At 32.7% G+C, this 14,984-nt stretch overlaps 2 protein-coding genes across 6 annotated transcripts; one reads left to right on the top strand and one right to left on the bottom strand.

The window, feature by feature from the left end:
- Positions 1-1,911: 1,911 nt before the first annotated feature.
- Positions 1,912-10,585, bottom strand: Tgo (tango). 5 transcript variants are annotated; one of them, XM_026637958.2, is made up of 15 exons: positions 10,379-10,585; positions 9,532-9,580; positions 9,380-9,460; positions 7,864-8,024; positions 7,489-7,661; positions 7,256-7,403; positions 6,531-6,713; positions 6,296-6,384; positions 5,804-6,014; positions 5,546-5,696; positions 5,336-5,460; positions 4,840-5,003; positions 4,592-4,644; positions 4,458-4,525; positions 1,912-4,328 (listed from the first exon to the last, which is right to left on the bottom strand). In XM_026637958.2, the coding sequence occupies exons 1-15, from the start codon at positions 10,404-10,406 to the stop codon at positions 4,165-4,167; spliced, it is 1,848 nt and encodes a 615-aa protein (XP_026493743.2). In that variant the 5' UTR covers positions 10,407-10,585; the 3' UTR covers positions 1,912-4,164. The 5 variants fall into 5 exon arrangements, with proteins under 5 accessions (XP_026493743.2, XP_026493740.2, XP_026493742.2 ...); XM_026637955.2 differs by having other exon boundaries at positions 4,458-4,644; XM_026637957.2 differs by having other exon boundaries at positions 4,458-4,644; positions 6,296-6,372.
- Positions 10,586-11,075: 490 nt separating this feature from the next.
- LOC113398983 (protein mono-ADP-ribosyltransferase PARP16) lies at positions 11,076-14,779 on the top strand. Its single transcript, XM_026637962.2, has 7 exons — positions 11,076-11,297; positions 11,365-11,509; positions 11,634-11,789; positions 12,039-12,248; positions 12,380-12,560; positions 13,878-14,054; positions 14,536-14,779. Exons 1-7 carry the CDS (start codon positions 11,173-11,175, stop codon positions 14,697-14,699), a joined length of 1,158 nt encoding a protein of 385 aa, XP_026493747.2. The 5' UTR covers positions 11,076-11,172; the 3' UTR covers positions 14,700-14,779.
- The last annotated feature ends 205 nt before the right edge of the window (positions 14,780-14,984 follow it).

Here is a 14,984-nt window from a genome sequence, read left to right as displayed (position 1 = left end):
AATAATTATTATTAAAATTATAATGTTTTTTGATATTTTTATGACATATGTCAATTGTCAATATTAATGTTGCCAATGTTAATTTGAACTTTAAAGCTACATTAAGAATAATTTGTAGAACATTTCTTAATTAAATGAAATTAATTATTAAAAATACTAAAAGTTACCAGACAAAAATCTTGTAACAATCCAATGACATTGATAGGGCAACGTTGATCTATTTTAAGGGCTTCCAGTTATTACAATTTGACTTATATTTAAAGTAAAAATATTTCGCTTCAAGTTACGGTCAATTGACCAGTAATCAATAATATAAAAATTTACATTTTTTATTTAGTGGGACATAAAAAGGTATTATTATTTACATGCGCACTTTGTTTACATGATTTAATAATTATTTTTAGTTCTTAAGGGATATATCGAAGATTTTTTATATATACATATATATATTTACTTTATTGGGATATGATGTTTTATCTAGGAAATGGTTCATTATTAAAACAATATTTTAGGTTATTTTATTTTAATTATGCAGAATGTATTAATTGAATCACACTGTCGCGTAAATCCTCATACACATCATCTTCGATATAATCTTTATCACTATAATCTGAAATTATCAATATCAAAATTTCCAAGTTTTTTATTCCTCGTTGTTGATGTGTCAAACATTGTTCTTATGTTAACTACGTAAACAGTCACCCGAAGTACACAAAGTATCCCTAATATTATACTATATATTTCATAAAATTTATTGCATCAGTTATTATAAATTTACGAATTTGACCACACAAGACAAATTCTTGTATACAATACCAGTATAAGAACAAAATACGTTACGTCAGATAATTCTTTTTGGTACTCTGTAACTCGAATTAAATTTCTCTCCAGCGACTTTGTGAGATTTTAAGGAATGTAACGAATTTCGAATTGTAACTTAAATTCGCAAGTAATAACTAAAACTCCCCCTCTTTTTAATATACCATGGTATGTTGAAAGAGTCACAAACACAAATAAATATATAGGCTAAAAATAAGCCTGTTTAGGATATGAAAAGTAAGCATTAGAGTAAATAGTACAGTGTAGTACCCAAATCCGCACCAACCTAAGCAAGTCCAATAAGCCAGAGAAATCGGGTGTGAAGCAACACACAAAATGAGTCAATCTGCCAATGCGGAAAAAGTTCCAACTCTTACCGCCTTGAAATGTTGTATATTTATGCATTATGAGAGGAAACACTTGTGTTGAGCCAGTCGTTTGTCAATCGATTTCGAGCGTTTATCGCGGAAATCCTCTGTTCGTTGTTCGGGGACAGTCTTGTACTACGATCCGCACTGTCGATGTCTGTGACTATTTGGGGGATTTTTTGTACGTAGTACTTTTAGTTCTTGTGTGCGTTATTCGATGCAGTTGTATTTTGAAAGACCCTTCGTCATGGAAAGCTTATACAGACGGTCTTTTGTAGAAGTGTGTAAATTATTTTCGTTATGTTGTCATGGTTGTTGGTGTGTGTAAAACATTGCGTCTACAATAATTATTAAACTGCTGCAGATCTATACATCATAAATTTTACCGACAAACAAAAACATATTTTTTGTTGTATTCCGGTTTTAAAGGTAGCGCCAAAGTAACTACAGGCACGAGGGACATAACGACTTAGTTCCTAAATTTGGTAGCACATTGGCGATATATGGTTACTATTTCTCAGTATCAATATCTTTAAGCGGTAGCGACTACCACCATCGAGTGACATTTGCCAGTCAGCCAGAGCATGAGAGCAAATCTTATAGTAGCCCAAGAAAGAGATGCAATAATGGCCAGCTCTTATTAACCATGGGTAAAATATGTAAAATTATTTTTTATTGGCATGTTAAATCAGAGTTTTACTAAACTGATCAAATAAAAAAAACGTGCATGTTGCTTATATTTAATGAAAAAATCTTTTACAAAATTTTGGTATACCTAAAATTGATTTAATTAAAATAATTTCAATTAAAAAGTAATATCTTAAATGCGTCCCTTACACAATAATTTCTGTATAAAATAAAAAAAAATAATACAATATGTAAAACAACGGTAATTGTTTAAGATCACTTTCTAAGACATAAAAATAATAACAACTTCATGATTAGTCTAGCTAATAAAGATAATTTTCGATTTCGTGAAATTGACGGAATGTTGAGTAATTCGAATTATAGCAATCGAGATTCAAAAAATATCAATTTGTCACCAAGCATGCGTGATATCGTTTATTGATACATTAACTAACCGATTTTTTTTCATGTTTATACCATTCTTAGATCTTTTTTTTATTTATTTTATTTCAAATTTAAATTGAGCTGAGTTGTAGAGTGTGTTAATTTATGATTTTATTAAAATATAAGTATATGAATTGTTTGTAATAAAGTTCAGCCTCTCAAAATAACATAATGATACGAATTTATATCCTAAAATGGCCAATAAACAGATCAATAAAAAGTTAAAGGTTCATAAGCTTCCATACAATGTCCAAAGAACTATAAATGTAAGTGATATATAAAAACTCGTAAATAAGGTTAATTAAATTTAGCCAGTACGTGAATTTATTATAAATATAACAATGCCAAACAAAACATTAATTCAGCTCATTTTCAACAATGTTTTAAAAGTATTTAGATTTATAGTATACCCGTGCAAAGTTCTGTCAGCACTGTATGCTTTATATAAAATAGTAATACACATTTTAAGAAGTGTTTCAAATTTTATTATCTATTCTCCTAAATATATTATAGTAAATAAAAATGTAAAAATAAAATGTTTAATCACCTAAACATAATCTTAATAGCACATCTCATATCGCTAACATAATTAAAAATATTAAAGAAACATTATCATATTATTTGATACGTTAAGTTGGTCGCCAGTAGTAGCATTGATAAGGGGTAAATATCTTACAACTACTACAGCTGCATAGTAGATATTGTTACGATGCATTTATAGAAATCAAAGTTAACAAAATTTTAATTCAGTTTCCATTTTCCACAAACTTTATGATTTTTTATTTGAATATGTCAATAAAACAAAAGGGCCGAATTTGATCAAATGATAAAGCAATAATTAGTAAAGAATATACAAAATATATTAACTAGAATGAGAAGGTAATTTTTACGTAGTTTGTGTTATTGAAAATAAAATGTATAAAATTAGTATTAGCAAGTTCGTAAAACAATAATCATGTCTATTTTTTAAATCATTTGGTCAATGATTTATTAAGATTTTGTATACTAAAGTTAATGTTCCACTGCATTTTAATATAGATAATTTTCTTATTGCTTTAAATCATTTGTATCTTGTTGATATCATTTTTCATCTCACTGGTTATAGGTTCTTGAAAATAATTCTTAGTAGTCTCCAATTATTAATTTTAGCTTTGTTTTCTATTTAAAAACTTTTACTCTATTCTATTCATTAAATTTAACTTAAAATTTCATATTTATAATTAATTTTCAGATAGTTTCAAATGAATTATGTGTTTTGCCAAAAGGGCTTCTACAATAACTCAACACTGTATTAATATTCATTTAAAATAGTTTTTAAGTGCTTACTTTATTTATATTACCTTGTTTTTTATTAAGTATTCAAGTTGCAGTTTCATTAACAAGTCTTTTAAATTACACGAATTTTATCTTGCAATGCTGAGTCCTGTTCTGATGTTTATTGTTAAGTGAAATTATAGATTGAATAATTGCAAATGTCATTTTTTTTTGCCAAAATTTCATAGAGGATTTTTTGGGCTCTAGCCTGCAACTTGTAATATCTTATAAAATAATAATAATATAAATATGCAATTATGATTTTAAGACAAAAATTACTTCTGAAATATCTGTATACAAAGTATTAATTTTCTATATTATTCATAAATAGCTCGTAGCTTTTATTACTATTAGATACCTCGGTTAATTGGTTCGTTGCAATAAAGCAATACCAACGATTAACTGTTGTAGTCCGAGCCAGCCCGTGACGTCTATCGAAACGACACTTCTACGAGGATGTAAACACCATTCTTACACATAACCGTACAAAGTGGCAAACATAATATTATCTCCGCTTAGTTGGATCGATCATGCTCCAAATCAACTCAATAAAATCTAATATGGGGTTACAGGGGTCACTATGTGGTGATCACTATTCAAAGTTGGAATTGAACATATTAATGTTAAGATCCTCGAAAGTAGCAGCACCACCCTGGTCCAGAATTTGCAACATGTCGGAGAGCTCATGCGGCGCGTGACCGCCTTCTGCGACCGCGCCCGATGCCGCTCCTGCACCGCCCTGCCATGACCACATGCCTGTCGCGACATGGAAATAATTAGTTAATAGGCTATGTAATATTGCCATAACTTTAATTAGTAGAGTTGATCTAATTCCACATTCATAAAAGAGCAATAATAATTTAAAGCTACAGATTTATAAGTTACCGTGTGTAGGATGCGTAGGGTGTGGCGGGTGGTGATTATGGTGGTAATGCGCGGGCGGCAGGTAGGCGGGTGCGGGTGGCGAGCGCGTCGGACTGCCCGCACCTGTTCCCGCACCCGCCTCGCCACTGTAAGCGTACGTCTCGCCAGTCGCGCCCCCTGCACCGCCAGCCGTGCCTGCCCCGGCACTCTGTAAAACCCGAATTTCATCAAAGATAATCAACAAAATTCACAAGCATGAGAAAGAAAAATAAAAAGATTACTTCCTTTTTTTCTTATGCATTACGGATAAAGGTATTTTTGGTAAAAAAAGAGCGCCTGCTCTGTCTAAGTGAACCCTGAAACCGAAATGCTCTAATGGTAAAGAGTGGAATATAAAACTAACTGGGCGGAGGGTGGTCCAAGTTGTGTGCGGGGGCGTGTTAGCGGGGCGGTGCGGCGAATAGTCTGGCGCGTAGTGTGGCGCGTGCGGCGCATGCGCGGCGTAAGGAGTGCCGCCCGCCCCGGCGCCCGCGCCTCCCTCGTCCGGCGACCGCGCGCCCACTGCTCCTATTGATACGTAAGCATTAGAAATTGATAGATCATAAATAAATATTAATATAAATAGATTTTCGTAATATACTTTTATATGTGACTACTTTCAAATATAGAAAAGCTTTTTTGTTTTCTTCTTATTTACACAAAACTTGAAAAATCTGATACTGATTGTTTCAAATACACGTAACTATACTATGTTCATATTATCTATATAGGCAAAATATATTTAAGTATATTTTTGGTTATGCTGTAAATATGTGGTCATTAAGATATTTTAAGACTATATTAATTTAATTTTAATTTCTTTTTTTCCAAAAAGTTACTTCAATTCCACATCAACAAACCTGGAGGTGGGTGATGTTGTTGATGTATGGTGGGAGGAGGTGCTTGGTACACATCACGTTGACGTAGATGATAATCATAATTCTCTTCCGCTACGGGCTCCCCAGTGGTGCTTCCTAATGACCGACTGTAAAAACAGTTAAGATTTTTTGGGTATATTAGCATGTTGATTGACAATAATATATTAAAAAGAAAACGAAAATAAAACTTACTTTGCTAGGGTATTCGTGCACACAATATATTCCACATCATCATTGTAAGGATTCAAGAACGCAAATGCTGATGTTCTTAACCAAATCCATTCTCTACTTTTAGTGCGGAACCGATACATTAGTGAAATTATTTGCCCCTTCAACTTTAGAACTGAAAAATAAATGTATAGATAACAATTGTTAATCCAATGTTTGTAGTTTTTTTATTTAACCGTTTATTTATGAACATTGATTTTAGAGTGAGATAAAGCGTCGTACCTTGGTCAAAGTTATCCCGCATGTGCTGCTGGTCCTCCGGGTGGTAGAACTCGTAGCAGAGCTTGCCCAGCAGGTCGGCGGGCGCATAGCCCAGCACCTGCGCGGCGCGCTGGTCCGCGAACGTGAAGCGGCCGTCCACCGAGTGCCGCGACACGAACTCTACGCCGCCGCTGCACAGGCTGCCCTCCGTGCTGTTCGGCGTCGACGTCACCTGACCACGCCATTTTCTTTACAATAAGTTTTTTTTTTTACATCTCGCCGTGACTGTTACTTCTACGTGTAATACTTCGTACGAAAACAAACGAACACCTCGGAGAGCTAGTTCGCGCATATCGTAAATGTAATGTAAACCATTCAAATATTGAACAATTTGGACGGTATAATGTTTTAATAGTTTGAGCTTGTGTACAGCAGATTCGGTAAAATTATATATAATGAGAGACATGTTAATAGCAAAAATGTAATTAATTCTAACGAAGATTGAAACATTACCTGCAACCTGCCGATAGCGACGAGGCAACAGTGGGAAGCGTGAAGCTCATCTTCGACCGGGCGGTCCATCTGCATACCTGGAAACAGATCTGATTTCCCAAAACACATAAAATTATGTATTTCAGAACGAGAAAAAATTTCTAAATTTTTCCCCACTCAACATCGATGTCAACTATGATCGTTCATAAATACCTTTTTCGTATTTCTACTCGTTCTAACGAATTAGCATACGAACCTGTAGGAGGCCAATTCTTAATATAACCGGTGCAGTGCACGACGGCGTAGTTGTGTCCGTCGTGCGACGGGCCCAGCGAGTTGCGCGCGCGCAGGCGGCCCAGGTGCGCGCTCTCCGCCGTGCCGCCCACGCGCATGCGGCAGATGAACCCGCGCCGCGACCCCATCACCTGGCGCATGGACGCTGCGGAGCAGATATTCGCCTCAGACTCAACTTAAGAAGGATGGCTGCGAGTAGTGAATTTTAACATTGAAAGGGTTTTAGATATTTTTCGTATTGCTTGCCGCGAATGAACCTACAAGAGGTTTGAGTTATGCGTCTACTCAATAAAACACAGTGTAATATACAAATGACCTAGAACAAATGATGTCAGTTTTATTTACTATAGTTTCGCTAGTTTCTAAATTCAGTTCTTACATATAGCATATTCTATAAAAAAACTAAGTTAGTCAGTAACTAAGTAAATAGAATAGAGCTACCGCATCGTCCAAAGAAGTTATTTCTAAGGGCTCTGAACAATACCGTAAGCACTTAGTGCTTCTACAATTCAGGGCAGCGAGATCACGAGATGGATCTCCGGGTAAAAGCGTTCCCAATGATTGTTGTTGTCAAGTAGTTAGCCGCCATAAAAGCTTCGCAGAATCAAGTTGTCAAGACACTGCGCTGACCGAAGAAAAATTGGATAAGTGTAAGCAAACGATGATATTACTCAAATATTTTCTTACATTGATGGCCTTCTTTTTTGACAGTTCCCGTTTTAAGATCCAAAATACGACCCGTATTTTGTGGCTCTTGTGTGCTTAACTGTTCCCGAACTTTTTCCACGTCATCCGGGTGAACTTGATCATAAAAACACGAAGAGTACCACTCTCCCTAAAATCACATTAATTTCTGTTAAAATAATTGTACTAAAACAAAAAATCAAACTTTGTTAAGAAAACTATCACAAACATCCTACCTGAGAATAGTTAAGTACTGGTGCTATACTATCGCTAACGTAAATAATACGACCGGTATCACAACTGACAACAAATAAAAATCCATCGGCAGCTTCTAGAATTAAGTGCTTTAATTCTTGATCAGTTAAAAAAGAAGGTTTATATGTACCATCAGTCGATGTGTTTCCAGTACCTGCAATTTGAACGATAAAAATATAGATAGTATATTTGTATAGGAGATAATATTATTGTAGTTTGTTCGCCTAGTAGTCGAAATCGAAGCTATAAACTGGTCTGATCTGGTATTGTATACTCAGATTTTTCCTATATATATAGATAGATAGATACTATAAGTCAGATAAATTGTTTCTCGAAAGTGTGTTAGTATCGCTTACCTCTCAACGCTTTCATATGCGCTACGGCCATTCGCAGTATGGTAAGTTTGTCTGGTTTCCGCGCGAGAGCGGAACATGTTGGAACCATGTCAGATAGTTCCGTGATATATGCTGTCATCTTGTTTCTTCTACGACGTTCAATTTCACAATGATTCTCACGGCTATATTTATAAATTAATTGAATTTAACATATTAATAAGTAATTAACAAAGAAATACTTCTTACAATATCCTTAATATTACTTAAATGGAACGCTAACAATTGAATTAAGTAAATTATCTCATTAAATTTCATAATTAAAAATGTAAGTTACTCGTCAAAAACAAAACTTATGGTAGACCATGGGTTACCAGATTTTGTGCGATTTTATACTATATTATATAGAATTTCTGAAGATAAGGTGATAAAACCACTGTTAGGTACTATTATATTGTTTAGTAATGGTCGTAATATTAACATATCTTGTCGAGGATCTTAATTTTTTTAATAAATAAACATTACGGTGGAGGTGTTACGTGATAGGTCACGTTTTCAATCACAATAAGCATCTCAGAGAATTGATGTCATTGCTAAGAGAATGATAGGTACCAAACGATAATTGGAAATCGGTAGACTATTGTTAGTGGGACTAATGTGAGAAAATGTTAACTTTATTTACAATCGCATATTAAGTTCGTTTACATCTCATACTACGATTTTAAAGCATTACAAATAACATACATTACTTAGATTTGGATTTTGGAGAGTTTCTTATTATTGTTTAGAAATATCTTAAAGACATGTTGGATACTTATTTTATAGACATTGCTTCGAAATTAACAAAATTTACCTAAAAATATTCTTAAATGGATTTTTATTATATGCTTTAAATCCACCCATCAGACAAAATTTAAAACGAAATAAATAACTGAAATAGACATATAAAGTTTTTTTACAATAAAGAACTAAAATAAAAAGATAGAAAATCATAGTGATACTATTTCATTGTAATCCCACAAACATAAACACCAAATGAAAAAGAAAAGAACATTGTTGTCAGAGTTCTCCATATTTCTAAATGATGTTATGGCATTTTTTTACTTGTGAAGTTTGTTTTCTTTGTATAAGAAATGTCTGAATCATAGTAGCTTAGTATTTTAAATGTTTGCTTATTTATGTGTTTAAAGTATGACTAGCGACCAGCAGTCACAATGTAATCGAGAACTATTCTGAAAACTTTTAAAAATAAATTAACTATCACTTGGTACCAATGAAACCTTCAAATGGTGAAACTAAATTTAACATACAATAATAATCGTTTTATATAAATAGGGTGGAGAAAAAAAAATCCGTATTTTTTTAATATTATAATGAATGGATATAAGAAATGGAAAAATTCCTCGCTTATCCAGAGCTCGTTAAGAAAATGCTTACAGAAACAAAAATTTAAAACATCTGTATTCTGATAACTTATATTTTATAGAATATTATTTGTGACTTGCCACAACTATTAGTCATTTAAATTTCATTTCATTACCTAGCAAATCTCTCTTTATCTTGAATATTATCCTCCTCCATCCTTGTGTATTTCCCACCACTTGCGTCGTCTTCATCGGATCTAATACAAAAAGATCAATGTACAACTATAAAAGTAATAAGTAATTTAACTCAGCAGTGCTTACTCCTTACCCAATACTACCAGCCCGACGCTTTTGTATGTCCTTGGTTGGGTCAGCCCCTACAAAAATGGTATTTCAGCATAAAAACCAGAGAAAAAAAAAACATTTAACCTATTTGCATAGTAAAAAAAAACAAGCTGCTAGTTCATTGATTTGTAAACAGTGGTAAACTTTGATAATCAGTTTTTATTTCATTTTAATTAGTGTGTATTTAAGTGTACAATTTAATTTTGGCTATAAAAGATGGACTAAAATTTTTTTTAATGATATTCCTGAAAGCAAATTCTTATATTGCACATAGGTAGATGGTAACTTAGTATTTTTTTAATCTAAATTTAAAAATATAAACATTAATAGATAATTTAATTAATTATAAAAGCTTCTTAGTCTTTATGTAGAAGTAATCTTTTTTTATGTTTTCGATAAATTTATACAATACACACATCTGACATGCCCAAAAATATAATAAGGTAAATATTTTTTTCTATTCGTAAATTATTGTTGTTTTACTTATTGAAAGAGTTTTTAAAAAGAGTACTGAATTCTAGGCCTGTATACTTGAATAAAAATATTGCTATAATAGATTTAAAAAAATCTTACGTTTTTCGTATATCGATGAGAACCATTATTTTAAATTATTTTTTAACCAATTTTGCTAACAACGCGTCACGCGGAGCAACGCAAGAGCAACGTCAATAGAAAATAGGTCGGTTATTGCACACGTATAAATCACACTGACAAACCTTTTATATGAAAAAAATAATTAAATACAACAATCATGGTATTGTTATTAATTTATATAATAAAACTTTTAATTTTGAGAACAAATAATCTGCAACAAGTACAACATCACCAACCGGGGATAGTGGGAGCCACGGCAGACATCTGTCAATAAACTCATCAGTCCACGATTTTTTACCCTATTATAAAATGAAATTTAACACTAATTACCAAGTAAGGGCAATATTAGTACTATTAACACACAATGTATGTTTATAGTAATTTTTCAACACAACACAAACGCCATTTTTCATTAATAGATGACATGACAGTACCTTGCCAACCACAGAATCTAAAAAATTGCCAGTCGTAGGGATACAAATTGTTTACTTGCCAAACCTAAAAATGCAAGAATTTTAAAAGTAATAAATAGAAATATCTACAGCGATATGCATAAATTCATGTAATAATATTGTATTACATGAATTTATGCATATTTATAACAAATACTTCGATTATAGTGTTTCGGGTCATTGTTACCAGCCTTTTTTCATTCATTTTTAGTATAACTCAAAAGCTATCAAATTAGGTTAGTATGAAAATCGGAAAAGGAACATGAATAGTGGATTTATAATTTTGAATCGGATAAATTTAAGGCACAATTTGCTCGAGGCTAATGAATTATTTGTATCTTCATGTCATATGCAGACATATAAATGATTTTAAAATTGTAAAGTTTATTTTAAAACGGCCTATACGTTCTTTTTATGACAGGTAATATTTCTTACTGGTTATTTTGTTCTTTTGGGTTTTTAAATTTTTGACAATTTACACCGTTGAATAATTAAATTACACAATCAGGACTACATTCTATGATTTCAAAATTATGATAAAATCACTTAAATTTTATAACTAATATTAAAAATAAAATATGGATAGAGAATTTGATGGGCTATCAGATACAGGTACAAATTGCAACATAGCAACAAATTCAGATACCTTATCAGAAAATCAAGCAAAGTTAGATACTTTAGAGAAAAAGGCAGTTCATCTAAGGTAGCACCATTTTAAATATGTTTGTTTCCGAAAAAGAGATTAACATTAAAAAAAATACTTTTTAAAGACTAGTACTCGAAAAGGACTTTAAGGCAGCGGATGTAAAATGGAGTTTATTTGTAGCTGCAGCCTTTAGCTTCAGATATGAAAGTTGCCTAAGACCGTTCCCGCCTGTTTTTATTAAAAATGGAATTAAAGACATGGATGAATTGGTATTTATTGTGAAATATCTTATGTTATAGATAAATAAATTGAAGTTTTATTATTACCACAGATGTAAGATGCCTAATAAAAATATAATTTAAAGTACTTTTAAGAAAAAAAAAAACTTTTCAGCTTAGCGTTATAACAGATGTGCCAGCTTTGGATTTAGTTTTACAACAGTTAGACAATCTTGATAACTTGGCCAATATAAGTGACATTCTTGATTTGCTGTTTTATGTACTTGTAAGATTAAAAGAACCATGCTTAAAAACTGTACCACCGGAAGCGGTACGTCAATTTTACATGCCTAGTTCAATTAAGTATTATTTAAACAGTCACTTATGTCGAATCAATAGTAGATGTCTTGAAATTTGTTTCTTTGTTTCCTTCCTTAATTTTCTTCAAGTTGATATCACATGCTTCACCGTTGTTTGGCTTGCATTTTTAATATAATTGTACACAAAAAAAAAACATAAATGCTGGTTTATGATATGTACTACCTATCATGTAAAGCTTATACAATTTTTATTCTAACAGCATGAAGCAATATTAATGAATACGAACTCCTTGTTGCCGGCGCCAAAACCTCAATATATTTTTCAATGTGTTAGTTCAAATAATTCGAATTCCGAGTTAAAATGGAGAGAGTTATCAAAAGATCACAAAGTATTTTATGCTTACTACGGAAATCGTTTGGAAAACTTTTTTACGATATTGAACTTTGGACTACAACAACACTTAAACAAGGTATGTCTATTACTATTAAACGTTCAATATATTGAACGTTTTCAAAATATTGCAGACAGAACAAAAAGTCTTAGAAGTCTTTTATTATATCGTGTTTCATCTTTTGACGAATCCTTATTTATTTCTTTTAGACAACATTAATGGGAAGTGGCGTGTATTTAACTCCAGAGTTGAGTATAAGTTTGCCGTATAGCCACGTAGGTTTTGGCTGGGGGGCTAGTTGTCTCGGTGGTCATCTATCATGTGTTGCAATGTGCGAAGTTATCGACGCTCCTGAAGGAATAAATTACCAGAAGCCTGTTTCAAATGAAGGTGAAGGTTGTTATCATTGTATATATACAGTGGAATCCTGGGTTAGAATAGAATTCTCCATGTCTTTCCGTGGCTGATTATCGAGATATGCATCGGTTTCCCCTTCGCAATACACCTAAACCGTTACTGCCCTCGGAAACACGCCTCCCCAGCGCTGCGACTATGGGTAATATCTTATATGACAGGTGTGCATAAAAATATGTCAATATCCGGTAGGTTGTAAATCCCGGTCACGGTAACAAGAATCAACTGGCTACGTTTGGTTGTGTGGGTATACTCGACGACTACATCTTTGAACGTAAAAGCTGGTGGTCTAGCCTCATCGAGCATAGATATTGTCGAACTAACAGTAGAGTTAAGACATATTACTGACGTAAACTACAGTTATCGGAAGTTCAAAAACAGGGGATGCGGTCGTGTGTCACTGCCTCATTAGTCTGGTGGCTGGATATAAGGCAAGATCCAAAGCTCCAGAGTTCCAAATTTATAGGTATTATTTACGGTGGAAAAATTCACAGTAGCAGTCCGGAGTCTGGAAGTTGAATGTTGGAAGTGTGTAATCTGCCTTGGAAAGTATATATCAACTTTTTCGGATGATGATGATCGGTCGGATTTGCTGTCCCATCGAATTATGAAAGTGTGGGAATAGAGAGTGAACCTGCGTTTGCTGGCTGTTCTCCCTAGATATTTGCCGCCTTGACCGAATTAGATATCAGATGGACATAAAAGTAATCAAAAACGATCAAGTTACTTATTCTACTTTTGAATATGTCCATCTCTCGGATCTTTTTTCAACAATAATCTCATTACCCACATTGAAGTGATCAGTATTGAGTCAAACGGGTTACGTACCATGTCTCATCCCTCTCGTACTGTGCTCGGCTCACATGTCAGCAGAGCTCTGCTCAGTCGGCAAAGGTGCCTCCCTTGCATTAACGACCCAGACAAATTTCGCCCTATCTTTTAAGCACCGGGTGTGGGGCAATCTATTTCTCCTAACTCGACCTGAGTACGCTGTTAGTGGCGCATTGATATAAAAATTATTAAAAAATTCTAATTTCTTTTTCTTTCCACTGAAGTTTAACATTGTCCATTAGTCCTCTATTTTTGTATGTCGTGTTCTGTCTTCCTATTCTTTTATTCTAAGTCAAATCATGATTATTAGTGAGGCTATTTAAGATCTAGATGTATGATAAAGCCTGACAGCTTAGTTAAAGATCAATAAGATTCGATAAATGTGAAGCTTGCAATGTTGCCGAATAGCGTTGATATTTTTATAATATAATTTAAATTAAACTCTTTTTACTATTTTGATAGGTGATAGTGGTAGATATGAAGAAGAAAAAAATAAAATGATCGTCGACCAAAATCTTGGATCTCGACTGGTACACTATGTTGTTACCAATTGTGATTTAATAAAAGTTCGCTACTTATTGGTGTACGCCAAGCAACCTACTTCGATGAGATTTTCTTCAAGCAGCTCAAATAGGGATGGTAAGAAATAATTATAATCAAATTCATTTTCTATATAAAAATAAAATGGATATGTGAATAAAACTGGCAAGAAGCAAAATGGAAAGGTGATAGAGACTGGTTAAGGACACAAGTTCTATTGTTTTGAGCGTATAGTAAAAAAATGGCTTTGTGATTGTGTTGTGAAGGAATATGAAATGTTTGTAATAGATGTTAAAAGTTGTAACTATTAATGGAAAAGCTTAGAAGGATGAACGTAAGTGAAATTACAAAGAAAATTTTAGTTTAGGTTAGAATATATTATGTGACTATAAATAAATATAAATAATAAATAAATTATAATAATATTTGCGAGAAAACACTAACTGAAGATATGACTAAAATAGAGATTAATATAAAAGGACACCACTCTACTAAGACCTGTTAATGAATAAGATAAAGTAAGCATCTGATAATGAAATTAAAAGCTTTATTAATATGCATAAGTATTGTATTCTTACAGCGGGTCTACGTCAGTGGTTCGCAAGACATAAGCTGTTTTCTATTCTTCTTGGATACGGTCTAATGCTAGCAACTATTGGTTTTGCAAATAATCAACCTATACAGTACTATTACAAATTTTTATTAAAGAAATTAGATGTGGCAATCAGCAATGCAAAAATGTAAAGTTTAAAAAGTTTTTAGTTTAAAATTTTTAAGTGTGATTTATGTCCAAAATGTTTATAAAATAAAACCTTTAAATATAAGTACATTGAATTTCATTTGAATGACGTATCGTTTCAATTAGGAATGTCTAATGATGTAATAAACGTAGTATTATCTTAGGGGATCTTATTAAGTCTTTGACAAGGTATATTAATTATAAATTTGATCATAGGTACGTCAGATGCCCGTACAATAATTAATGTTTATATAGAACACTAAAACATATCTGAGACTAAAAAGTATTAA

The sequence above is a fragment of the Vanessa tameamea genome, chromosome 2 (genome assembly GCF_037043105.1).
Source record: "Vanessa tameamea isolate UH-Manoa-2023 chromosome 2, ilVanTame1 primary haplotype, whole genome shotgun sequence".
NCBI classification, from domain to species: domain Eukaryota; kingdom Metazoa; phylum Arthropoda; class Insecta; order Lepidoptera; family Nymphalidae; genus Vanessa; species Vanessa tameamea.
Note: the sequence above shows the minus strand (reverse complement) of the source record. Positions and strands in the feature narration are given on the sequence as shown.

Coding starts and splice junctions, on each gene's coding strand:
- Tgo (XM_026637955.2), bottom strand. CDS start 10,406: ATGTCTGCCGTGGCTCCCACTATCCCCG. Junction 6,015..6,295: donor TCGCTATCGGCAGGTTGCAG/GTAATGTTTCAA, acceptor TGGCGTGGTCAG/GTGACGTCGACGCCGAACAG. Junction 5,461..5,545: donor TGCACGAATACCCTAGCAAA/GTAAGTTTTATT, acceptor CTGTTTTTACAG/TCGGTCATTAGGAAGCACCA.
- LOC113398983 (XM_026637962.2), top strand. CDS start 11,173: ATGGATAGAGAATTTGATGGGCTATCAGATACAGGTACAAATTGCAAC. Junction 11,510..11,633: donor TTAAAGACATGGATGAATTG/GTATTTATTGTG, acceptor AAAACTTTTCAG/CTTAGCGTTATAACAGATGT. Junction 12,561..13,877: donor GAAGCCTGTTTCAAATGAAG/GTGAAGGTTGTT, acceptor CTATTTTGATAG/GTGATAGTGGTAGATATGAA.